The following is a 25,772-nucleotide window of genomic DNA, read 5'->3' as shown; positions in this document are numbered from 1 at the left end:
TTTATATTCTCAGGGCATCATTAGCTCACTAACTCTAACAAGGACTAATCTTCATGGTAGGACTTTTATGTGAGATGACCCTCCTGGGTCTTATCTCACGGCCTGGCCTGTTCAAGAAGAGTGGTAGGTAGGGCTTCTAGAAATTTTTAGAAATGTTACTCAAGTGTAAGGAGGCAGAGCCTGCTTTAGTCTGCATATTCTAGCTGGTAGCCAGAACATCCAGCCCGAAGACCTCATGTGATTATGTCTTTGAAGTCCATAGGTGTTCACTATGCTCTGCTACTACTTCAACTTACTGTGTCCCAACTGTTGGATGAAGAAAGCTTTTTTGGTTATTTGAAGAAATGAATGGAGAGTATTAAGTAAGTTTTATTTTAATTGTCACTATGCTAACAATTTTACTTTTTTTGCTCCTTAAAATTCCAAATCCTTGTAATTCAGGAGCAAAATGTTGTATTTGGATATTTTTATGTGATATTTCCTCCCCACAACAACCACATTAATACCAAATACCCTTGAATAAAGAACTCGAGGAAGGTTAGAAGTAGCTGTTATGTTTTACGGACAAAGAGGCAGAGAAGTTGTGTGGCCTCCTAGAAGTCTCACAGGTTGTCCACGTAGAGTTTGGGTTAGAGCAGACGTGCCCCCATTGGAACTCAATTTTATTAAATTTAGAAAACCATGCTTCACACTCAAAGTAAACAGCTGGTCGCAATAAAGTAATGAGACAGAGCAAGCCATTTCTGCGCCCATTCGACCGGTTTCTACCAGGGTTCTCAGACATGCCATCTTATCAAAGGGCTCAGAACATGAATGAGGGGCTGTTGTTTCAAAAAAAGAATTTGTGGAACTGTCCTAATGTGTAAGCCCAGCATCAACTGTCTATTCAAGTAGACATTCCTCAGGGTCCTGGATGTTAGTGTCTTTGGATGTCCCTACCCTTTTGTTCTTCAAATGAGCCCACACATAGCCCCAGCTCTGCCAATGAATGCTATGTAATGTGCGCATAGGCATAATTTTGAGTGACAGTTCCTGACGGTAAGGCTCTAACTCTGTATGAGTTCTTTCTGAAAATTCATCTCCTTTGGAAATTTGGAGGGACATGACAGCTCCTGTATTCTCTAACTCCTTTCATAAAAAGTCTTCTTAGATGCCATGCAATCATAGGTAAAACATGGAAGTCCACCTCTTACCCTTTCTTAGTCTCACATACTGCATCGTCTGGTATAATATTATTTGCTTGTCTTAAGAATCAGTTGTATTGGTAAAGTGATTTGCTTTAATAACTAAGGAGTGCTTTTGCAAATCATGGTTTCTGATTCTTTATTGGAGGGGAGTATAAATAAGTTGTTAAGTTAAACAATAACTAGATACTACTCCTAATTAATGATCAATTATCTATCATGCAATTATTTGACCTGTTGCTAAAGAAGAGTTAAAAGATCCAAGGGAAAATTCTCAGAAAAAAAACAAATTAAATAAGCAATCAAACAAACAAACAGAATCAAAGGACATAACACTCATAATATTTGTCTTCCATTTCATCTGCTTTAAAACAAAAATATATTTTTTTCTCAGCACTGAGGTTAAAGAAAACAAAAATTTATGAATGGGATTAATACTGAATTCTGTGTACTTCTGGCATTATATAATCTTTGACCAAGGACGCATGAACTAATTAAAATAAGACACATTTTTAAAAGTCCATAAACAAAAACTTAATCTCATTAAGATAAAATTTTATAAGGCTTTATTTTATATTCTTAGTGATTATTAAAATGCTAACCCATTTATTTGTGTTGGCCAGTTGTAAATTGCTAATAATTATAAGGCTAATTTAGTCCAAAGGTATTTTTTTATGAATGTGTCTACACCTGTGTGGAGGAATTAAAATTTTTATTTTTGAGTCTCTTAAAATTTCAATTTGCATACTCTTTTTTTTTTCCAGAGAATTTTAATGTAAGATCAAAAAGCAATCAAGTAAAAATTATTTTCAGGTAAGAAAAGTACTTCATTGAGTATGCTATTTTCTTATTTTTCAGAAAGAGGAAAAGAAATAAATTAAAGCATGTGATCAAAATACAATATGTAAAAGTTATAGTTGATAGACATCTGCCAATAATTCAAGGAAGGCTGTATAGACAGACAGTCATGTAAGGTTTGTGTGTTTTCAATTCATGATTCTCACAGTGGAGGGCCTGAATGCAGCTGTCTGTTTTATTGGCCAATGAAGTCTTCATTCAAATAGAATCTTAGAGACTGAACAGTGAATAAGGATACTTAGGTCTCCATTGTTTGCTTCATTATTCATGTACTTATCTATTTTTATGTGGTGTGTGTGTGTGTGTGTGTGTGTGTGTGTGTGTGTCTGCGTGTCTGTATGTATGCAGATGTACACAGCCATGCTGTCTGACTAGAGGCCAGGGGTCAGTGATGGACGTGAGTATCTTCCTTTAGTGTTCTTGGCTTTATCTTTTGAGACAGTATCTTCCATTGAACCTGTAGCTTAGCATTCTTGTGAGGCTGGATAGCCAGAGAGCCCCAGAGACACTCCAATTTCCTCCCCCAACATACTGTGGTTACAGATGTATCTCACTGAGCCAGTCTTCTACGTGGGTGCTGTGGATCTGAACTCAGGTCCTCAACTTTGGGCTGCGCTTTATCCACTGAGTCATTTTTCCAGACCCTCTCTTTTGATAGAATCTCACTTTCCATGTGATTCTCATGATTTTTAATTCTGTCCTACTTTTCCACTAGGGAAACAGAGTGAGAGAGAAGAGGTATTGGGTAGAAAAAAAAAGAATGAGATCTGTTCTACTAAAGTTTCCTTTTTTTAAAATAGCATTTGTAGTTTGTAAACTGCTTAGTTTGTAAACTATCAAGTTTCAGAAGAGAACCCTAGATGACCTAACACTACTCTTGGGGCTAGAAATGAGGTTATTATTTTTCATAGAAAGTTCCCCAAGAGAACAATTTTAGGGTAAGAATTATGGCCAGGGTAAGAACCAAAATGAGAACTACGAGTCTGATCTAAGAATGAGCCCAGGCCAGCTGGCTGTAGAACCCAAGTGTAGCTCAAGGGCTTGATGGAGTCCTTACAAAGCCGAGATGATGGAAAGCAAAGGCCTATGTTTGTAACTAACTGTGATGTGTGGGCAGTAAGCAATGTTTGGGCAAAAATATTCAAAGGGAGCGAAATTCTCCACCATGACCATATGCTGCTATAGCAAAGGGCTTTAAACTGAATGATAGTCCCAGTCACTCAATGTCTTATCTTTTAAAGAGGCAGATCAGCAACACGGTTCAGATGCTATTTTTCTTTTGTAAGTAAATTAGTAGACAAAGCTGCTAATGTAATCAAAGCTGATGGAATGACTTTAGAATTAAACAAGGTTTCCATTTGGATTAAACACACACACACACACACACACACACACACACACACACACGGGTGTGGGGAGGATGACAAAGTACCTACAAGACATATTCAAATAGTTACATTGTGCTGTGGCTTTAATTTGAATTGCCTGAATAACTGGTGGATCTGAGCTGCCTGTTGTCTGCCTAGCTTTGAGTGTAATTCAGATGCAGAGGAGATACCAGGGGCACTAGAGACCCCCAATTCTACAGCAGGAATCTTGGCTCTGCAAATTTACAAGAAGTTTATTAAAAATTCTGTAATGTTTAAAGACTCATTTTCAAGTTTTATGTGCTTTTTCTTATATCTAAAGAAGAAAAAATAAAAATAAACATATGGTATAAATCTTTGAAGCAAGAAGGCATAAATGGATCTCAGATTAACATATAAACCCCAAAGAAGATACCAGAACTCAAAATTATTTGATCCTAAAATATATTTTCAAAAATAAACTAAATGCCCTGATATATATATATATATATCAGGTTGAGACTTGCAACCAAGTTTAAGAAGATAGTTCTTTGAACACAAAGGACACTGATGTTAGCACTGTGCCACCTGCTGGACATCACATCTACTCCTAGGAAACACACTCAACAGTTTGGAAACATATATTTCAGTCACAAGGCTTCAGCCAGATGAAGTTTGAACTATGTAGTCAAAACTCTCTGAACACTTTGATAACAAATTATGTTATGTTCCTTTTACTATTGAAGGCTTTTTTTCTTTTGCTAATGAGAGTCACATATTTAGAACAATACTAAAATGTTCAAACAAGAACATTCAGCATACAACCTTCCTTCACGGGTTTTTTCATTGTTAGCTGTTGTAGATCTACCCCATAGCCACAATCACAGGTTTATTGGATAGGCATTAGGGCAAACATGAAGAGCATTTTTTCAAAAGGTTATAGGAATGTCTTAGCTACTGTCCTGACCTTTTGGGAAAACACATTTAGAACAATCTTTTATTTTTTTGGCAGGGAGGGGGTTATGGCTCATGGATAGGGGGAATAGACAGTTATAAACCCTCTATGCACACAGATAACATAAGTTATCAACTAGCAGTACATAAAATATTTATCAGTGATAATTTAAAAAGTCCACTGAATTTAAATATTTATACTGAAAACAACGAAAGTCAGTGTTAGAAAAAAACAGAACACACATAGCCAAGACTTCTGCAAAGACATAAGTTAAGGCTAAGTGATCTTGGGCATTGTTAATTTGCCTCCAAAACTTTTAATTTCCTCTACAAGGTGAGTTGTTTAATTTACAAAGTGGCTGTGAGATTAAGTAGGATAACACACCCTTCTCAAGACCTCAGACATAGCAGGTACTCAGAAGAGATTATGAGTGGCACAGATTAAACTCCACTGGTACGCACATATACATGCTTGAAAATATACCAAGGTTTATTCCAACTTCTTGGCTTGAAGCTTAATCATGTTTGTTCTATAGCTTTTGTATGAATGATATTTGCATTTATTTATCTTTTGTCATTATCTCCATACATGAAGTGTTGCTATATTATATTAATAGTGTGCTTTATTAAATAGATGTGAATTTCAAATGGCAGGCAATGAAAAGAAATGATGGGGAAAGGCTGAAGAGAAGTCTCTTATCTCCTATGTAATGCACCTCTGATATGATAAAAATGGACTTTCTTTTGCTCATTTGGACAGGATAGGCTGTGTTCAGTGTAGCATGTCTGATAGCGCCTGGGAACAAACCACAGACGTTCATTCCCACTAGATAATATGCACGCAACATTTGTTTCTGTGGAACTGAGAAGACAAGAGAATATGCTTTTATATTTACCTAATGGAACCCAGAACCTTGATTTTCTTTTTCTTTTGACATGTGTTGTGTTATTTTAGAAGGAGAAAGTTTTAAAACAAAATGGTGGAGATACATCACTGACAAGTTGTTCACCAAGACCCTGTGGAAGAGAGTGTAGGTTGGCTTCTGAAGGACTACAGGTGTGAATCGCAGGACAGATTTTGTTAGAGAGCTGTCTAATAAGGAAAGACCTGGAGGTTCTGAGGAAGGATTAAGGACAGGATCCCTGAGCAGGCAGAGGTTTCATTAAGTTTGCCAGCAGGGTCCGTTCTTGAATTAGCATTTTATGGTGCTAGGTTTACAAAGTTATCTTGTAGAAAGAAAAAATTTACTCTTGTGGGTTTTTATTTTCCCTAAAATCTTTAGAAGAAGCTAAAAGTAATGGTAATGAGGAAGTATGGAGTGAGATTTCCATCAGGGTTAGCAGAATCCCCTCTCAACAAAATGTACATTATATATGACGGGTCAAGGAGACATATTTGTGATCCATGGTCAAGCGGGGAGGACAGCACGTAGGGCAGAGGCTACCTCTCCACACTTCTAGTGGTCACAACCAATCTTCTAGTGTGGCACTTACTCTCACTGTGCCTAGATGTAGCACTGGTGAATAGAGCGGTAATATCAAAAAATCGTAAGAACATGAGCCAACCATTTTTACTTTTGTTTTGTTAGCTTGTTCAAGTTTGACACCAACTTTGAAACTTGCCAAAGTCAAAAGATAAACCTTTATGCTGTTGATCTACTTTTTACATACTGTGAGCTTTTTGTGGGATTTGATGAATTCCCATGAAAGTTTGCTTCAGTGCTTCCTGTTGGTTTTGGTGTATGAGAGGGTGTATATTTTAATAAATGATCATGAAAGTTGGTGTACAACTTACACTTATATTGTAAACATAACCTTTTTTTGAAGCTCTATTCACTCAACAGTATATTTATCATGAAGTCACACTTCTTAGAAACAGACAGGAGTTTGCAACACTTTAAGGGGACCTGCTTGTGTTTTGCCTTGTAGATTTAGAAGCACACTGTGTATACATATTTTCTAAAAGTAGGGGGGTAGGTAGGAGGAGGATGAATGAGATAGAAATCAGATGGTGCAAGTGACTCGTGATTCAAAGTGACCCCCCTAATGTCATATTCCACTTTTAGTTGACAAAATAGAATCTTAAAGCTAAGGAAGTAGGGGGTAATATGGCCGGATAATAGGGACACAGAGTGCATCAACAGCTGGTTGGCAAGAAATTTTAAGACTCATCAGCAATATTGTCCCCAGTTTAAGCCAAACACCAATCTAAATGGAAGTCTACTCTTCAGGAATAGGACAAATGCAAAATTATAAAACCAGTCAGTGGATGTCCCATTTGCCAAGTCACACATATAACAAACACATGGGCCTGCAGGGCACTTTTATGTAGTACACACTATCAGGAATGCTTGGTCATTTATCCACATTATTATCACACCCAGAGCCTTTAGCAGTGGCATAGTAACCTGGAGAGGCAGGAACTAGCAGCCCTACTTAACGAGAGGAAACTGAGGCACGAAATGTGAAGCTGCTTGCTTTAGGCCACTTTGTCAGTAAATAGGGTGGAATGTTTGACCTGAGAATCTCTGATATCACAGTCCCTGTAACTACTGCACCAAGCAGCCTGGTGAAGCTGGCTACAGGAAACTTCAAGGATCCATCTCCCTAGGACTTGATGGGTGTTAGGAATTTCTATATGAGCAGTCCTGACCAGATTAAGCAGAACTACTGCTCCTTTGTCAGAACTCTACATGAGGCTGGAAAATCCCTTTGAGAAATAGTAGGGTGGACAGGAGTCTGAGCTGTCAGAAGGGGATTTTGATGCAATCAGGTTTCAGCTATGCCCATCATGTTTGTACTGAAAACAGAGCAGGCCCAGTTAACTCAGTCAGGCCTTTGAGGAGCTGTGGGGAAGCTAGTGGAAGTGGCAATGGAGGAAATGGCAGGGCCTCACACTCCTGGGGTCATAGGGCTGGTACAAATCAATTTGATATGATTCACATGTGGAAAATTCATTTATGAAACAGAATTAAAAGCAACAGTTTGTATGATGCCTATCTTCAACTTGTTTGAAAATCCTTTCAAACAGTTGTCCAAGTGAAGATATAGAATCCCAAACTTTTAAAAGTGTTGATTAATGTAGGCAAACAACAATATCAAAGAATCATTGATGAAGCACAGCATAGTGTTTACCAAGTTTATTAAAACAGGCAGAAACAGAAAATTAATATATATTCCAAAATCATATCTTTAAAAAGTGAGTTTTAGAAAACAAGAATTTGATGGCAAGAAAACTGGACTTGGCCTGGCTGATAGACTGAGGGTTTTGGGGTTTTTTTTGTTGTTGTTGTTGTTTTGGTTTTTCAAGACAGGGTTTCTCTGTGTAGCTTTGAGCCTTTCCTGGCTCTCACTCTGTAGACCAGGCTGGCCTCGAACTTACAAAGATCCACCTGCCTCTGCCTCACAAGTGCTGGGATAAAGGCATGCACCACCACCTTGCTTGAGGGTTTTTTTTTAAATCATATTTGTGCTCTATTATAATTTTAATTAAAACATCTCGTGTCCACTGTGGTCTTTTTCAACTGTGTAAAAATGATAAAATTTACCTTTAATGGAAAGGGAATCTAGAGAGAAAGGGGGTTGGGCATGTCACAGACGGCTTCCTGAGTCCACTAGCTAGCTATAAGTTAACTAGATATTTATAGATATTTGAATTTGTCAAGAATAGGGCAAGATTGCTTTAAAATAGTGAGGTAGGTCTGGATGGTGAAAATAAGAATGGGATTTGACTGGGTGCTTTGCTCTCAGTATGAAAGCAAAGCCTAAATCTGCAGGGTATGAATGCCCCATCTGAGAGATAGAAAGGACGTTCTAATTGCATCCCAAGACCTGGCTGTGTACTCATCACCTTTTAAATAGGTTTTATTTTAAAATATTTTATTAATTGTTTTATAATTCTTTTAACAAAATTTTAAAAATCCTCATTTTAAATGTAAGTTAAAGGGAACTTTTACTTTGTACTTGAACAGATTAAATAGGCTGTCACCAATTCTTAAATATAACTTTTCAGAAGTAAAACAAATTAACAGCTCTAACATTCCTTGTACTCTTGGGTATAGAATGCACAACATTAAAAACAGACTCATTAACCCATTTAGATGTATTTTTTCTGGAAATTTCTTTTCTTAATAAGCAATGGGCATCTTTCCAGTAGAGCTCAGTGTTTGCTGTAACACATTGAAGGGTCCTCTCTGTGTTTAGGCAGCATCTACTTTTGAAGAATTACAGATAATAATAGAAAGAACATTCTAGAGACACTAAGAGACAGGGACAAAAGATTTACGATTTTGTTAAGGAGACAATAAGTAGAAATATTGAGTTAGTAATAATATTTTCTGCTTTTCCCTGATAACTACAGAGGTCAAGTCCTTTGCTATAATAACTTTGGCTGTTTTTCTCTTCTTTTCAACTCCCTGCTTATAACTTTTCCATTTAAAATGTTTGTTCCTCTTTCTTCTAAGTTTACAGGAACTTTGCTTTCCCCCATGTTTGATAATTTATCTATGATTCAAGGAGATCTGAGTTCAAATTTCGGTTTGCCTAATTTCTGACAGTGATTTTGGGAGTTCCCTGATGTTGCTAATTCTCAGATCATGTATATACAAGTGATGATAAAAACACGTACTTACTAATTTCCTTAAAAATTAAAGTTGTCAAGTAAGACTTATACATGCCTGTGTTTCACAAAGTGGTGTTTTAATGTGTGCACATACTACAGAATGGTTAGGTTAAGCTAATGAAAATGTAGGGAGAAAGGAACAGCTTTTTTTCTCCTTGAGTGCTAAAATTAAGACAATGATTGTAAGGTTTTAGAATGGTGCACACGTGTGTGTGTGTGTGTGTGTGTGTGTGTGTGTGTTTGTCTATATGTCTCTGTGTGTGTGTGTCTATACATATGTGTGTGTTGAGTATCATTTAAATGAAATCCTTCTGCTTTATGTATAGGTAATACTCTTTTTATTTAAGACATAATTACCATTAGAATATAGTCATCTTTTTTTGTGTTTTGCTTAGGATGCTAAGGTCTTGGTATTAAAAAAATATTTTCTAATATTTCTCCTAGTACACCAGTATTCATTTGTGATATTGTAGAAGGTATACATCTTTGATAATTGTCTGCCATTTTCTCAGTGATTTTATTTGACAATACTGTCACAAGCTAAACTCCAATGTGTAGCTAGACTCCTATTCTGTCCTATTGACCTCACCCTTTCTGTATCAATACCATTGGTATTCTCTCCTCAGCTTCACGGCATGTTGGCCCTTCATAAACAAAGCCCTCACTTTTAAACAATTTATTTTAATTATTATTTATTTATGTAACATGTTTATGCATTTACTCACTGCCTATCTTTAGCTTTCATGTACTCGCAAGGATATGTGGCCTCGTCTTTCTTTATCACTGGGCCACACTGCCTAAAACAGTGACTAACTTGAATAAACAAAGGGAAACCTATTTTAGACTTGTGGACTTTTCTGCTATTACTTCAAATATTTCAATTATTAAACTGGCCATGAAGAGAATAAACAAAGCAAAAGACACAGAAACTCATGTAACTACCTCTAATTTTAGTAGAAAATAAAGTAATTCTTGGTTTTCATGTATTCTGTTAGTGGCAGTTAGTTTCAAAGGCAGTCATATTTTTAGGTTGTGATTTTTTTTGCACACTGTGGCTTGGTAATGCTTATTTTTTTTCTATTTAAAAGAAAATCATTTATACTGCCCTTCATTTTAGAGAGAAAAATGTAACTATTTCTTGAAAATTTCATCTTTCAAGATCTAGATGGATGATCCTTTGAAGTCAATAGGACTTAGTTTTCCTTCTGCATCTCCCCAAAGCCCAGGAAAGATGTAGACAGTGAGCAGTTCAGTTTTGCATATCTTGTTGTGCTTCATAGTCTTTTAAATAAATATAACTTTTAAATTATATTAGTCAATGTTTAAGTAGAACAAATATCAATTTCTTTTTTAATTAACCTATTTTTTTCCTGATGTGAATTGAGAAATATTGAAATTGGGAATATTAGAAGGACAGGAAATACTATAAGCCTGAGTAATGACAAAGCAACCCACTCCAGGCAGCCTTCCCTCAGAAGCGACCATGCTCTATGGTTGTTGACCTGCTCACTGTGCAGGAAAATACTGAACCTGGAGAAGGCTGAGCAGCACTGGACATTAGCAACCAACCTGAAACTTCTGGAACAATTGGAAGGCAGGGAGGGAGGCAGGTCAATAAACATTTCTGGGGGAATTTGTGAATGTCATAGCTTGACCAAGAGCACTGAGAAGACCTGGTATTGTATCGGATACAAAAATTGTGAGTGTCAGCCCACCTTAGCCTACAGCAGACACTCTGGGAATGGGGCCCATGTGCTGATACTTGACAGAATCTTCAGGTGATGCTTTTCTGGACTTAAGTTTTAGAAACACTGATTTAGTTCAACAAGGTGATGGGTAGGTTGAAATTATTTGGGAGGTTAAAACATCAGACATATATTAAAATCCTTGCCTCAAACATCAACCTCCATGTCAAAAGGATAAAAAGGAAGTTAAAAGCATGGGAGAAAAACTTGGCAAGACTGTTAACAAATTGTAACTAAAATTTGGTGAAAGTTAGGCAAGAAGATTCCATAGAATCTTTCACGAGGATTCCCAAGTGAATAATATCCTAAGGAAAGACTTTCTTCATTGGATGCTGATGAGACAGACCCTTCTGTTTCCACCCTCATCTGCTAAGGCATAAATCATTCCCTCATCATTCCCTTCCAGCAAAGCTGGGTTTATTGCATTTTTCCAGATTGTCTATCAGGAGGGGTCTTCCACAGTCTTTTGGGATACAGGCTCAGCAAAAGGACTTACATAAAAATCAAGATTATTATCGGATACAAATTATTCCCACTCTCTTCAATGGACCTGTAGCTACAAAGATAGATGCCATAATGTCTCTTCTATTTCACTTTGAGTGGTGGCGGGTAGGTGTTGGCAAAGTACCCAGGCACTTGAAAAAGAATTTTGAATATTTCTACTCACTAATTTTTAATGGAACAAAGTTAATCTTTGAAGAAATATTTTTGCCTTTTAGCATAAATATTTTAAAGCCATTTTCATAAATTAGTATGACTGAAATTTTCAGAATTATCTCCCATTGCCTTGCTCACGCTTTGCACTGGTGTCTTTCTCTAGTACAATGCTAACTGTCCTTGGGGACTCAGTCTTGCTATATTCCTAGCTGGTGATTGACATACCATGTGACAATTTCTCTGATGCAATTTTGCAACCAAATCACAAGAAAGTATTAAACCTAATTGATAACTGTTTAAAAAAAAAAAAAAACTTAAGCTACTCATTCTCACAACATGGGGTGTACTTGATATTGGCTTGTGTCTCTATATATGAGAAGCCACAATTTCAGTTCCAGATGTGTGAGGGACTTGAACAAGAAGTAGAATGCTGCACTAAGAGAAAAACAAGCCCTGTGGAAGAAAGGAAAAGGAATTGGTTTCCTTCCTCATTTCTCCCCCGAGTACTGAACTAGAGCACACTTCTGCTTTCTTACTAAAAAGACAGAAACCTCTTATTCTTTAACATTAAGGTGGAAAAAATCCATGTATGCAACTATTTTAATCTATCAACAATTAAAGTTATGCTGTACTCTAGACATAGCAGGCCACTGTATAGGTAACTTAACCACAAAGTAAATATTCACGAGGAAACTTAGGATCTGCACTATAGGAAAAGGATCTGCTGATGTGCCCTGGTCATCCAGTGAACCTTCTTTTACAGATACACAGCCATTTGGTTCCCATTCAAGTCTATTTTCTCATTAAATCTATGACCTTCGCCTACAACCTTTATCCACTGAAGGGTCTTTCTTGTGTATTCTGACAATCTTGTACAATTTCTGTGTCTGCTTTAGAGCATCTCTCACTGGCCTGATATGTACAATAAATCATTTTAGATTTCTTCTGCTTTTCCTCCTGAGAAGCTCTCATGCTGTGTCCATATGTACAAGGACATATAAGGTGCACATTTTCAGAATGATGAAGGCACATTCAAACCACTTGAGTCCGAGATTGCCATCAGCAGAACTGTGAAGTGGGCTACCATGAAAACAAAGGTCAGGATGCATATGGAATTGGGAGAAGACAATGAAAGAAACTGGAATATGAGAAGAGAAGGGTCGAGCCTTAACTCCATCCCCTAACTAGATGAGGTATTTCAGCTCATGTTTTAATCTGAACTGTACTTTTCTCAATTGTAAGATGAGGACTAAAATAATAACAAGAATATATAAGGGGTCAGGGATGTAATTCAGTGACAGAGTATTATCCTGATATGTATTTGGCTATATAGGTTTGATACCTACCACAAAAGAACAAAAAAACTGCTAGAGAAAGAGAGATCTAAATCAAATCTTCATAAGTCTGTTCATAAGAAAGGCCAAACACTACTGACAAGATATATATATATATATATATATCTCCTTATGTATTCTCCAGATGACACCATGGCTGCTGGAGGAGCATTGCTCTCTACAATGCTAAGTGCCTATCAAAGGAAAGTGTGAAGACACTGCATGGGCTGTGTGCACAGTATTCAGCTGGAGTTCAGGTGCTTTGTACATGGAGAGGACTATTCTATAAAAGTGTATTAGACAGGGATAGTGCCACTCTCCTTCATGTCTACTCTGCATCCCTTCAATGTCTTTAAGAGTCAGAAAGTGCCGTGTGCTTTAAGCATAAAGCTTAAGTCTTTGGGAAACCTTTGAAATGTATTTTTTGGTAATTACTTTCATTATTACATTCTTTTGCCTTTTTTTTTAGAGGTCAGAATGTTATGATATATGAGTTAATGCCATTCTCTCCAATTGTCCCAAGTATGAGGCAGAGGGCATAGGACTGACAACTTTTTAATGAATGTGTTTAAATATAATTATCAGCCATTCTGACCATCATTAAATTAAAAGGGGATATTATTGCTCTGCAAAAGGAAGATTATGTTCCCAGAACAAAGTGCTGTCCTTTATAGGGAAAGGTTCTAGTAGTTTGAGAAGATCTTGACATTGTCTTTGAGCTTCTCATTTTGCTACCAGACAGTGAAACTCTGCCATGGGTTAGATAACATTTGAGAACAATTGTTTTCAATTAAAAGCCACATGGGACCCTGAAAAGCCACAAACTCAGTACCAAGCAGATGTGATCAAGCACATAAGCTCTGCTTGGGCAGCATAGTGACCCGGACCAGAGTGTGGGGCTTGAGTCTAGGTTCAAATCTTGTCTCTGCTTTTAGTTATATGACCTTTCCTCAGATTTGTAAGCTACATCACCCTCTGGACTTAATTGGGAAAAATGAAACCACCTGTGACTACTGCATGAATTAAATGGGGGTAATTCTCCCAAGAACTGTTACATTATGCCCTTATATTCGTTAAAAATGATTGCACTGGCACATTACTAATGATTAGAATTAACATCTTAATTCTAATTTCTTCTTATTAACTTCTTTAAATTTTCAGTCCTAGTATCTGTGAACTGGAGGTAAAAAAGGTTTCCCTTTCCAGGCTATTATAAAATCTAAATTATATAATTGTATGTCCATGTACTATTTGGCAAATATATATCTGAAACTGAGTTGTAATACACACTGTTCTGGAACTCTACCTAGAAATATTGTGAGAGAAAGGAGAAATAAAACTAATGAATACCTTGACTAGATAATATGCAACCCTCCAGCTTCTCTCCTAGCCACATTTGCACTTCCAGCTGCCTATCCAGTCTCCTCAAGGGCCCCTTGTCTCCTACACCTCCTGCTTACTATCAGCACTACGATTAAGTCTGAAACCACACCCTTTTCATATTAAGGTTATCCCTTGCAAGCTAGAAGTTTCTGATGATGGAGTAAGACAGAGAGGCAAACCCTCCTGCATTATTGTGATCTTAAAAATTTCTTAATAACGACCCAGTAATTTCCTAATTCTTGAGGAAGTTGAATAATTTGATGTAAAGCAGGTAAGTTCTACTTCAATAGTTTTTCCTTTACTATTCTAAGTTTGAGTTGTAACACTAGAGGAAAAATTTTAGATTAAACATATTTTTACAAGAGGATATAAGAAATGTGTAAGAGAAATAAATGGAAGAATTGAAATTAATATGAATGTAGATATGGTAAATAAACAAAAGCTGACATAGCAAATAAAAATCACTTGCATGAGACCAAGTAGCCTGACCATGCCTGAAGGATCCACAGTTTCCTTTGAGTTTCAGAATGGACCATCCCCATCCTGTCCACTGCCCTCATACATTTGGCCCAAGTACAGAGAGTGCCTAGGCAGTCAGCAGATAGGGAAATGAGACTGTTCAGGGAACATGGAACATAGCTGTCATGCTCCAAAACAGAGCCTGGAAAGTTTATCATCTCTGAGTGAATAGGAAAATTGACCATTTTTAGACTAATAAAAATTCAATGTATTTACATTTGCCATTTTGGGCCCACACATTTATTTTCCCCTCCACATCATTAAAACCACAGATACCATGGGTTTCTGACTAGTTTTCATGGAAATAGGCAAAATACAGTTTTAATATTCTTTTACAAATCCTGTTATGCTGAGTTGTGTTTAACATTTTTGAGAGAAATTGCATCTTTGAAATAAAAATCAACTTGTTTTCATTTGATTTTGCTTTTTTATGAATGAAATTGTCAACTTGGATATGTACAATTTCCATTTCTGTTAAACCACAGTGCACAGTGGAATACTATAAGCCTGGGTATAAGCATGGCAGCTGCAGAGGAAAGTATTTAGAATAAGGAAAACTTTTATTATTTCTATATATTTTCCAAGACAGGAATTCATGGATCTGCTGTTTAAAGACAAACAAAATGCAAAAGTGAAAGACGCTTTACATTAAGATAACAAACTTTGGCTGTCATGAATTTAATAGTAAGTACATTTCTCCTTTCTGATTTACTTACACTCTGGCTCTCCTTGGAATCATTTTCAAATCTGGCGTGTGGAAGCCGTGATTTCTTGTTTCTTCTTGTGTGGAAGGCGCTCTAATGACACTTACCTTAGGTGGATACTGCAAATATAAAATGCATTAAAATCAGTAAAAAGCACAGAATGTTATAGGTATAGAGTGAGCTTTAATAAAGGGGTAGATAGATTTATTATTATTTTTTATTGAGATGTTTTAATAAGCATCTCTGTTTTGTATACATGATTTCTTACAAGCTCTTAATTAGCTCTAAAATCATTCTTAAGTTTGAAAACATATCATTTACAAGTTGGATATAATGATATAGTACCTTCTTTTAGTTAGTTTTACATTGGCTCTTAAGTCTTTAATATTCTTAACCATAGTATAAAGATTAGCATTTCGGAATTAACACTCAGACTTAATATACAAAGGAAATATCATTATTGCTGTATATATATATGTTTTTCTTTTCCTAAAGGGAGTTAAGCACAGTTTTCCCTGCATGCAGAAAGCAGGATTTATGGAAATAGGTTAAACATAGTTGATTTGAGCATGAGAGAGTATCAAAATAAACAGAGAGAGATGTAGGGATGCTCAAAAAAAAGGGGCTTTTCCTTGGGAAGTTATGCATCTGGACCACACAGGCTTACTGAGTGAGTTAAAGGACAGGGCATACCAGGAGAATAGATAGATTAAGATAGCCCATTCTTGTTCACATGTTTCATTCTCTGTTCACCTATGAGTGTATTGGTGCACGAGGATTTCTGCAAATGCTCATGGCTTCCAACCACTTTGTCAGCTCCTCAGAGAGAGCACTGACATGGAGTCAGAGGATGGGACTCTCCCCGTAGATATCCCACCTTTTGCTGTGGGAACTATGGCACTTCTGCTGTGGTCTTCTCCCTAATGAAAGCACTGAATTCCTGATCTTAATAAAGGTCAAATATTAATTACCAGGAAAACATATGGGACCACCTTAAAGGCAGAAGTGCCTTTTTAACAAATTAAAATGCAGCTCAGTGATATCATAACATTCAAATTGGACATCAAGCTGCTGCTCCTCAAATGTGCCTAGGTATTAATATTTTAGTAGCTAAAAAGAAAAGCCAAGTTTCTCATTGACCTGCTATTCACTAAGATAACATATCTAATTTGTAAGAATATATATTTTCCTCATGGGATGCAATAAAATTATTTTCATTTTCAATGGGAAAAGAAGCAACCCAGTAAATTCTTATTTTTCCTGAATTGGCCCCCGAGCTATGATCATTTGCTTTGCTGGGGTTTTGCCTTAATGCCATCTTTTCAGTCTATGTGATGTTAGGGATGAAAAAGTGTTCTAATATTGTCCCGACCTTTTAGCCTTGTAGTAGGCCCAGGCAAGAAGGTGCTGAAGCAATTTGGATTACTGTGTGCTCTGTGCCATGAACTTCTTTGAATCTTGGACTAAAGAGATTCCATCCAAATGCTCATAAACATCAATATTCTCTGTGGGACACCCTTATGTTTGCCAGAATTCTATCTGTCCCACATAAGAAGAGAAAAATCATTACACTGAAAGTTGGGTTAATTAATATATGAGTTGAGTCCATTTAAAATTAAAATTGGCAGCAATATAGTTTGTCTTGTCTTTTACCCTTGTTGCCTGAGATCGCTTCACAAGAGTCATTCTAGAGAAAAAAGCTCCTTAAGTAACCAGGGTTTTCTTTAGGAGTCGCTATTATTTACTATAAAGTGAGTATTCCCTAATTGTATCCATAGGATAAGTATTGTTTTGTTTTTGAGCTTCAGGGAAGTATAAACAGAGTTTTCATGTTCTGTGGTCATCAAATTGCTGTTAATATTAGTAAATTCATCTGATTACTGCTTTAAAAAGGAGTTGGTTAAATAATAAAAGCCTAAAATTCAAAATCAATATTACATTTCACATTTTGGTTGCTGTGAAGAAATGTCCTGCTTATATATTTAGGCATCTAGAACATTCTATTAATATAGGAGGGGCTTGGACTATTCCAAGCTGTGTCAAAAAGTTGGAATTTGGGGATAAGTACAGTCATAGTGCCTTTAGCCCTATTGGATGGAATGCCAGGCTTACAGTTTTCAGTTAGCATGTGTGTGGAGAGTGGCTCCTCATGCCATCTGCTGCAAAAGCTTGACCATCAACAATGATTAATATTCTAATTATAGGTTTTAAGGTCTTGAAATCACCAGCAAATGTCATTAATTGGAGTAGCAGAGAGAACAATGTTAGTCAACATTAGACTTGAGTTGAAGCTCTGCCACATTTAGGAATCCAGGAATTTTGGCAAGTTTTCTAATCATTGCTGGATTGGACTTGAGAATATCCTGTAAGGACACAGGATCCTGTAAGGGTGTCCGGAGAAGTGACTGAATAGTGTTGCATCCAGCACACAAGCACACAGTAGGTCACAGTGTATTGTAATTGATTATATTACTCTTTTGTTGTATTTCCCAAAGTCAGAGGGCCTATCTTAAAGAATATAGATTTTCTCTTTAGTATGAGTTATTTCTGATTCTGGTCTGTATTGGGGAAATAAGAAAACCCTTGTCCACAAATGTATAAATAGCACCCAATTAGCTTCAGCCTAGTGCAAGAAGCAGGGGTATAACTACTCTTCAGGGTCCATGATAGATTAGTTTCAGGACCAAAAACTGTGGACAATTAATTTCCACATATAAAATAGCGTAGTGTTGGATTATAATCCAAACCACATCCTCTCACATATACTTTTAATCATTCTGGATGACAGGTAATAACTGCTAGAATGTAAATGCTATTTGAAGACTTGTTTTTATTTTTAATTATGTGTATGTGCACATGTCAGTAGTCTGTACATGTGAGTACAGATGCCTATGGAGGCCAGTGACATCAGATACCCCGGGAGCTGGAGTTACAGGCAGCTGTGAGTCATCTGACGTGTATTCTGGGAATTGAACTTGGTCCTCTGAAAGAGCAGTGTTTGCTCTTAACTGCTGAGCCATCTCTCCAGCTACTATAGATACCATTATAGTAGTATAGATACCAGTATAGTAGTATAGATCCCAGTATAGTAGTATATAGTAGTATACCAAGCACACCATTATATAGATAAACGTATGCTTGGCTGGACTGTTTAAGAGACAGTGACAGGAAAAAGCAGCCTGCCCATATTCTGCAAAGATTTAATTTTTCAAAGAGCTGTTGTCAGCATGGGTGCAAAAATCCAAGTCTGCAGACCCCATAGGCAAAGACTGCCCACTTTACTCTGTGATTTCAAGGGGTTCTGCATATTTAGCTGGAGTGGTGGCTCATAAGCTCCTCTACATATGCGCTGGCAAACACCGACTGCAGCCTGAAGCAGGAGAATGGGTGGAATAAGCCTCAAAATGAAAACAGATTATTGATTTGGAGGGAGTACCATAGAGAAGTATTTGAAAGTTCTGAGACAATCACAAACTAATACTTTAAAATAAAACTTCAAGCTTTGCTGTAACAAAAATCACTTCAGGAAAAAAAATGTCAGCATCATTATAGCTAAACTGAAATAAGTTTTAACTCATTCCATTATGAGCATAGAAAGCTGTCTGGATTTTCTGGGAAGATGGGACAAATGGATGACTGTCCTGTGTAATCCTGAATGGAAAGAAGGGAAGTTAACATGTACTCAGAACCAAAAAGGAAACATCATAAAACAACCAGAAAAGATTTCATCTTATCATCCAAAAATTGAAACATTTGTTTTAAAAACTTTTTTATACAACTTCTAAGGACATAACCATTCTGAGAATAGTTTGTATATGCTGAAATACTAGAATTCCTAGAGCACTAGGATTTATTAAGCCTTTATTGTTCTTTCTCCCAATATGTTATTGTAATAAAGAGATTAATTATTGTCAAATGAGAATGTATACTCTGCATGAAAGGAAGTATACTATACACATATTGAATGTGTGAACACACATGAATGCACACACATGCACATACACACACTGTCTTCCATGCACAGAGCCTATGGAGTTTTTAAACAACTGATATAAGTCTGTGAGACTGCATTTTGTTTGAGGGGTCAGTGGCTGTCAGTGCAGACTGAAAAAATGAAGCAGCACTTCAGCTGAAGCTGAGGTTGTACAGTTTTTTAAAATGAGAGATAAGTGCTTTTCAAACTGACTGAAATGACTGTACAACTCACACTTCCATTTCCATCCCTTGAAGCAGGCACTCCAGGCTGTAGCCGTGACCAGCTCTCCTCCTTTCCTATCTCCTGCTTACTCTTTGCAGACTTCTAGGCTTTCCTCCTGGCTTCCAAGGAGCCATTGGCTCTGTACTTTTCTGTTCATCTAGCCTCCCATGTTTTCATTCTTTTCCATTTGTCCCTTAAAATTTGGTATTCCTAAAGGCTCTGTCTTAGATGATTAGCTTTCCATTTTAATTTCCTGTCTTTGATTTCTTTCTTTCCTCTTTCTTTTAACTCCTTTGTACTGTTAGCTGCTAAAGCTGTACTGGAGTTATTCTAATTTTTAAATCTAGCATCAGAGTCTTTAGAGGCATGAATGTCTTTATCTACTTCTATGGAATGCCACCATGTAGATAAAACAAAATACATCATGTTTCCTTTTTCCCCCCAAATTCAAATCTAAATCTTCCTGATTCAAAATACTTCTTGTCCATGCTAGGTCATTGATGCTGCAGGTCTCCTGCTATCTGTGAAGGAAATCTAGAATTCCTCATACAACTGGGCAGTACCTTCGTTCACCTCACCTCCAATTTTTATCATTAACCAAACCCTTAAAATAGTATTTTAAAATTATTTTCAGACTGTTTTTCCTATTCCCCAACAAAGTGGCCCTGATTGATTCTCTTCCTGTTGTTTCAGTAGACTCCTGGCTTTCCATTAATTTGTATCTACCCCCCTTTCAAACTAATTTTCCTCCGATTTTTTTCAATGTGATTCATTCAAATGGGAAATTTGACCATTGTCCCTTATATTAGTTCTTTCAACTCCTCACCCTTTTCTTCAGGATAAAATGCAATCCTTTAGTACAGCTGGCACATGGGCTTCTTGGTAAGTTATTGGTGGTCTGAAATCCTGATGGGGGCAACCCATGTGTCTGCAGTTTCCCAAATCACCATATTGTTTCAAGCTTCAAAGCCTTATATTTTTATTTGTTTTTAATAAACAGTCTAGTTCCTTTCTGTAACACAACTACTGTCTTCCCCTCTTTATTCAGCTTCTTATGTGTTATCACTTCAATGCCAACTTATGTCCTCTTTAAAAGGATCACCTCCCCAGAAACTGTTCTTGCTTCCCATTTCAGAGCACTATGGCTGTGCATACCCCTGGATGGGTAATTGTTGGTTTGTCTGTCTAGTTCCCTCAAACCAGGGACTATAATTTATCATAATATTCTCTGCCTAAACATTTAGTAAAATCTTATTTAGTATTAAAATCTGAGTGATGCAATCATGGCAAAAATTTGTTATGTTATGGGGGAATAATTAACATTCTCTGAAGGATGGACATAATTTAGATAAGAAATGCTGGATTTTGAAGCCCCAGACAAATAATGCACAGCTTCTGGGATAATTGCTGTTTGGAGAAACATAAACCAAAGCAAAGCAGTCTATCAGCTAAACTATCATATAAATGGACACATACATACATACATACACACACACACACACACACACACACACACACACACACACACACTAGTATTGAGGAAACAGAATGTAAACTGAGGTTGACAGGCAAGGGCAAAAGGTTGAAAGAGAAGGATGGACTCTAAACTTGGAGTCAATTTTTCTAGTATAACTGCAACTCCAGAAATGGAATTAAGGAGCCGCTGATATTTTCACCCTATCATTGATGGGGGAACAGTCAGATGGGTTATATCATGAAGTTTCTTAAATAACATTCTGAAGAGGGGGCTACATCCTTGGAAAGCACTCAATAATTATGAACAGAGGGTGACAAGACCAGAGCTTGCAAATTATTCTGGCTATGTTTTGAATTCAACACACAGCGACTGGAATGTGGTTGAATATTAAAATATTTTGATAATGATAATAATAATAATAAAAGGGGTGACTGTGGAGCTGGTGAGAAAGCATAGCATCCATTAGAAATTCAAAGTTCTCTTGAGACTTGATAAGATGTAAAAGAGGCATACATTGCCATAAAGAAATTTTAGTGCAATAACACAGTTAAATATTGATTAAAGAAATATTGACTGCATTGCCCTGAACCAGGTCCTTTTTTTGAGAATTAACCCATGTTTACAGAATGTTGCACTAATGTACATGCTTTCTTTAAATAAGGAGAGACTTCCTTTGGAACAAGGCAAAGATTTACATCGTAAGTGTCCACAGGTGCCCACAGGTGTCGGGCAGCTAAGTGGAGCTGCAGACAGTCTAGTAATCACAGCATGGGTTGAGGAGGGGGGCTTCCAAACCAACCCGGGACCAGGGCTCTTTGACAGACATTTCCTTTTCTAAAAAATTATTATTTGTCTTCAGGAATAAAGACAGAACTACATTCTAAACCCACACATCCACACTGCTTTTGGGAAACTGAGTCATGAAAATTGCACTGAATAGTATTAAGAAACATAAAGCAATGGCATTTCCACTGATTCTTCCTCAATGTTCCAATCCCATGATTTACTTGAAAAATACAAAGTTTCAAGATCTGTAACCTTATCATAGGTCAGTTTTCTAACCTTATACAATACATGGCCAGAAGGACATGATTGTTGTGTATTGATGAAATTTAAAACAACCTATGACCATTTTAACAACCCAAAGTATTACCATTTGGGTTTTTATCGGCTGGAACTCTGGAAGATCAAATCAACAATTGAATAACACATAGCTGTCATATCAAACTGTGCTTTTAATTATACTTAAGATGGAAGAAATGCCAATTTCTGAGTAGGATAATCATTCTATTTATTTATGCTTATTTTCTACTAGATGAAAAAAATCCTTGAGGACAAGGATATGACTTTTTATGTACTGTCAGACTTGAATCAATAGTTGGCATTTAATAAATAATCAAAATGTTTATGAATAAATGATATTTAAATATATAACACATAGATCCTACTATGCATAAATTAACTACCCCAATTCTTTACAAATATTAATTAATTTAATCCACATTAAATAAAATCTTTTAAATAGATTTAGCCTTTTTAACCCAGAAAAGTTGAATTACTTGCCTGATTCATGCAGCTGAAAGTGATGGAGCCGTGAGTCTTGCCCGAGCACAGCTATGTCAGAATCTTTGCTCTTACCTTATATCACTTGCAAATAGATGCTGTCTTTAAAATTGTAAGGACATAAATATTCATCCAATGTATGTTTTTAATGATGCAGTTGAACTCACAATAAGAAGGTATGGGTTTGAATACATTTTTAGTTTACTTGATTTGTGGCATTAAGCAAGTTTATTAGCATAAAGGAACCTCGATTTTATCATATATAAAATCAGGGTAGTATTTTTTTTTAACCTCAAGAGCTTATTATGAGCTTTACAAAATGGATTTTTATGAAGATACCAGAACACAGTTGGCACCCAGAATGTTATTTGGCATGCCAAGGAGAATGGTTCTTAATTTTTTCCTTCTCCCCTTTCAAAAGGAGCGTGTTTGCTCATTCTATATCATATAGGTCTTAGCAAATGGAAATCAGATTCTTTGCTTCATAAGGCATTGGTTTTTTTTAACATTTCTTGGAGATAGAGTTCATGTACTAAATAATTTTCTGGATCGTCAGATAGCTTGTTTTCTGGGAAAAATCTTTTCTTGGTATCTGTTATGATTTAAACATTTAACATCAAGGAATAAGTCTTTCTTCCAATTAGAAAACAAGTTATATGCATCACATACATGGAATGAAAGGATAGACCAGCAATACAACACATGACATTTATTTTCACCATGATCCTCCAACATTCATTAATCTATGAAATCCAAAAATCAGACCAGCAATTCAATAAGTGGCATGTATGTTCACCAAGACCCTCCAAAACTAATAGATTATATCAAATATTATATAAAACTGTATCAGCTGGTTCTTATCAGTCATGCTTACATGTTATAACCTCCTAAAGATGTTTGTAAATATACAGACCTCTTCCCCAGATATTCTCATTTAATTAGATTGGGTAGGGTCAGGCAAGCTTTTGTTCCCCGTTCTTTCATTAAATAAAAATTCTCTCAGGGATTCTAATTTGATGCTCAAGTTGAGAACAGCAGATCAAGTTATCAGTGAAACATCACTGGCCCTTTATCCTCACTTTACCTTTACTTTAACAAACACCGACAAGAGATAGCATTTTTATTCTAATCAACATTGAAAAAGTCTAGGGGGTTTTCATAGAGAACAGAGATGCCACGGCATGATTGTACTAATATTTAGCTTCATTTCTTTAATTTCTTGAAATAGAGGCTATCTTTATTAATCTGCCACCGTCAAAATAACCAGGAAATAGAGACCATATGAATATTAAATTAATTTTCCATATAAGCACCTGAGATTTCCAGATAAGCAACAACTCTGAGATTAGTCCTATGCTTCTATGGATCAGTTATAATGAAGAGTTCATGTTTACTATTTTTAATGTGTTGGTCAATAAGCAATAAGCAACACAAAACATTTTTACAATATGCTAAGTATTATTCTCATGGCTTTAGTTCTTAAAATTAACTGTGTAGGCTAGAGTCATTGTTGAACCAAAACAAACCCCAGGCGAGGGTTGTTTGGGACTCCTTTAAAACAGAATAGAAATGAATGGAACAGTGGCAAACTGGAGGACTTTGCAAACCCAGTCATCCTAGTTCTTCTCATTACAGAAGCACATGAGACCAGCAATTCCAACTCTCCGTTTAATCATTTAACTACTGAAAGTGTATTAGGCCAACAACAAGCTATCACAAATTACATTTAACCAACATCATAGCATTAAAAGAATTCCCTCTTCATCCTTAACGGCAAGTCAACCGGCTTGACTCTATAAAATACTTGTCTTCTACAATCATTTCAGACACTTAAATTTGGACACTCGGCTGTTTAAGATTAGCTTCAGGAACATAGTCAACCTTTAGTTTGTTTTGAACATTTTAGTCTCAGTTGCCCAATAATTTCAACAAATATCCTTGACTAGATGGGTTTGCTCAGGTCCACTTAACCCACAAAGGTGGTGGTGGACCCCTACAGATCATTTCTTCCTTTTCTGATTTACTATATATATTGTTAGATTAAAGATATCAAGATTTAAAGATATAGAGCTTTTAGGCAGATTCCAGAAACAAAGCTGGCACGATAGGTGACAAATTTAATTGCATTATTAATTTTTGACTTTGGATTTCCTTGGACCAAAGAGAAAATGACTGTTTTGAGAAGAGGAATTAATTTGTTGAAATGTTTCTTGATGTCTTTCACCCAGGCTTGGAAAGAGCATCATGAAAAAGAGGGCTCTTTTGGAAACTATGCACACAACAGATTTTTCCTAATAGGTGTGAAGAATGGCTGCTATGCATAAATGATTGTTGGAAAATAATTCTTTGTAAAACATGACCAAACAAGCAACCCCATTCACTACTGTCCTCCATTCCAAGACAGCCAAGACCGAGAACAACGCAACACATTATCTAGATGCTGATATTCTCTGCAAGTTACTTGCTAAACACCTATTAGGAAAAAAAAACGCACAACTTTAAGTCTAAGAGTTGTAATACTCGATAAAATAGAGACTAAAAGTTTAAAAACAAATTCATATGCATAATATTATGAAGATCTCCTCAACACAAAATTGTAAGCTGTATAACACCTTCCAAAGATGCCTATGTTTTTCTTTAATCATGGTAAAGTGAAGCAACAGAGACTAAGCAACAGACTGCATCAGAACCTCTAACATCACAATCAAATTACAATTTTGCAATAAAAATCCCAAAGTATCAATCTCACCATCACCTCTAGTTATTTCTGAGACCCCCCAGATCTTTAAATCCCACTCACCCTCAAACCCTTCTTACCAGCAATTCTCTCTCTGAATGTCTGGGCACAGCTCAGGCGTCCTCAGGAACTCAGGCTTCACTGGGCATCTCCCGGGAAAGGGATGCCAACCTCAGGGTGAGGTGTGCACCCCTCCAACCAGGAGGGTCTGCAAGCTGCAGGGTGCAGCCCACCCAGGGGCTTGGGTGTCTGGCTTTCCTAGTTTAATGTGAAAGCGAACTGGGTTAGTCTTGAGCAACCTTTCTTGCCCCCCTCCCAATTTCCAGGCACTTTAAGCCTTCTTTAAAGGATAGGTTCAGGGCTGGAGAGATGGCTCAGCTGTTAAAGGCTAGGCTCACAACCAAAAATTAAGGATAGGTTCAAAGTCCAAGGTTGTAAGCTAGGCTCAAGGCAAGGGTCCCTTTCCCATTGCTCTCTGCTCCCTAAAGCGCG

At 36.7% G+C, this 25,772-nt stretch overlaps 1 protein-coding gene across 1 annotated transcript in view; it reads right to left on the bottom strand.

The window, feature by feature from the left end:
* The window catches only part of Calcr (calcitonin receptor), a 79,760-nt gene extending 54,334 nt beyond the window's left edge, over positions 1-25,426 (bottom strand). The window contains exons 1-2 of the mRNA XM_036182166.1: positions 25,361-25,426; positions 15,318-15,424 (exon numbers count right to left, since the gene is read on the bottom strand). Coding sequence (XP_036038059.1) covers positions 15,318-15,340 — 23 coding nt within the window. The 5' untranslated portion in view covers positions 15,341-15,424; positions 25,361-25,426. The remainder of the gene's footprint in view (positions 1-15,317; positions 15,425-25,360) is intronic.
* Positions 25,427-25,772: the final 346 nt, after the last annotated feature.

The sequence above is a fragment of the Onychomys torridus genome, chromosome 3 (genome assembly GCF_903995425.1).
Source record: "Onychomys torridus chromosome 3, mOncTor1.1, whole genome shotgun sequence".
Classification (NCBI taxonomy): Eukaryota; Metazoa; Chordata; class Mammalia; order Rodentia; family Cricetidae; genus Onychomys; species Onychomys torridus.
This window is presented reverse-complemented; position numbering and strand designations above follow the sequence as displayed.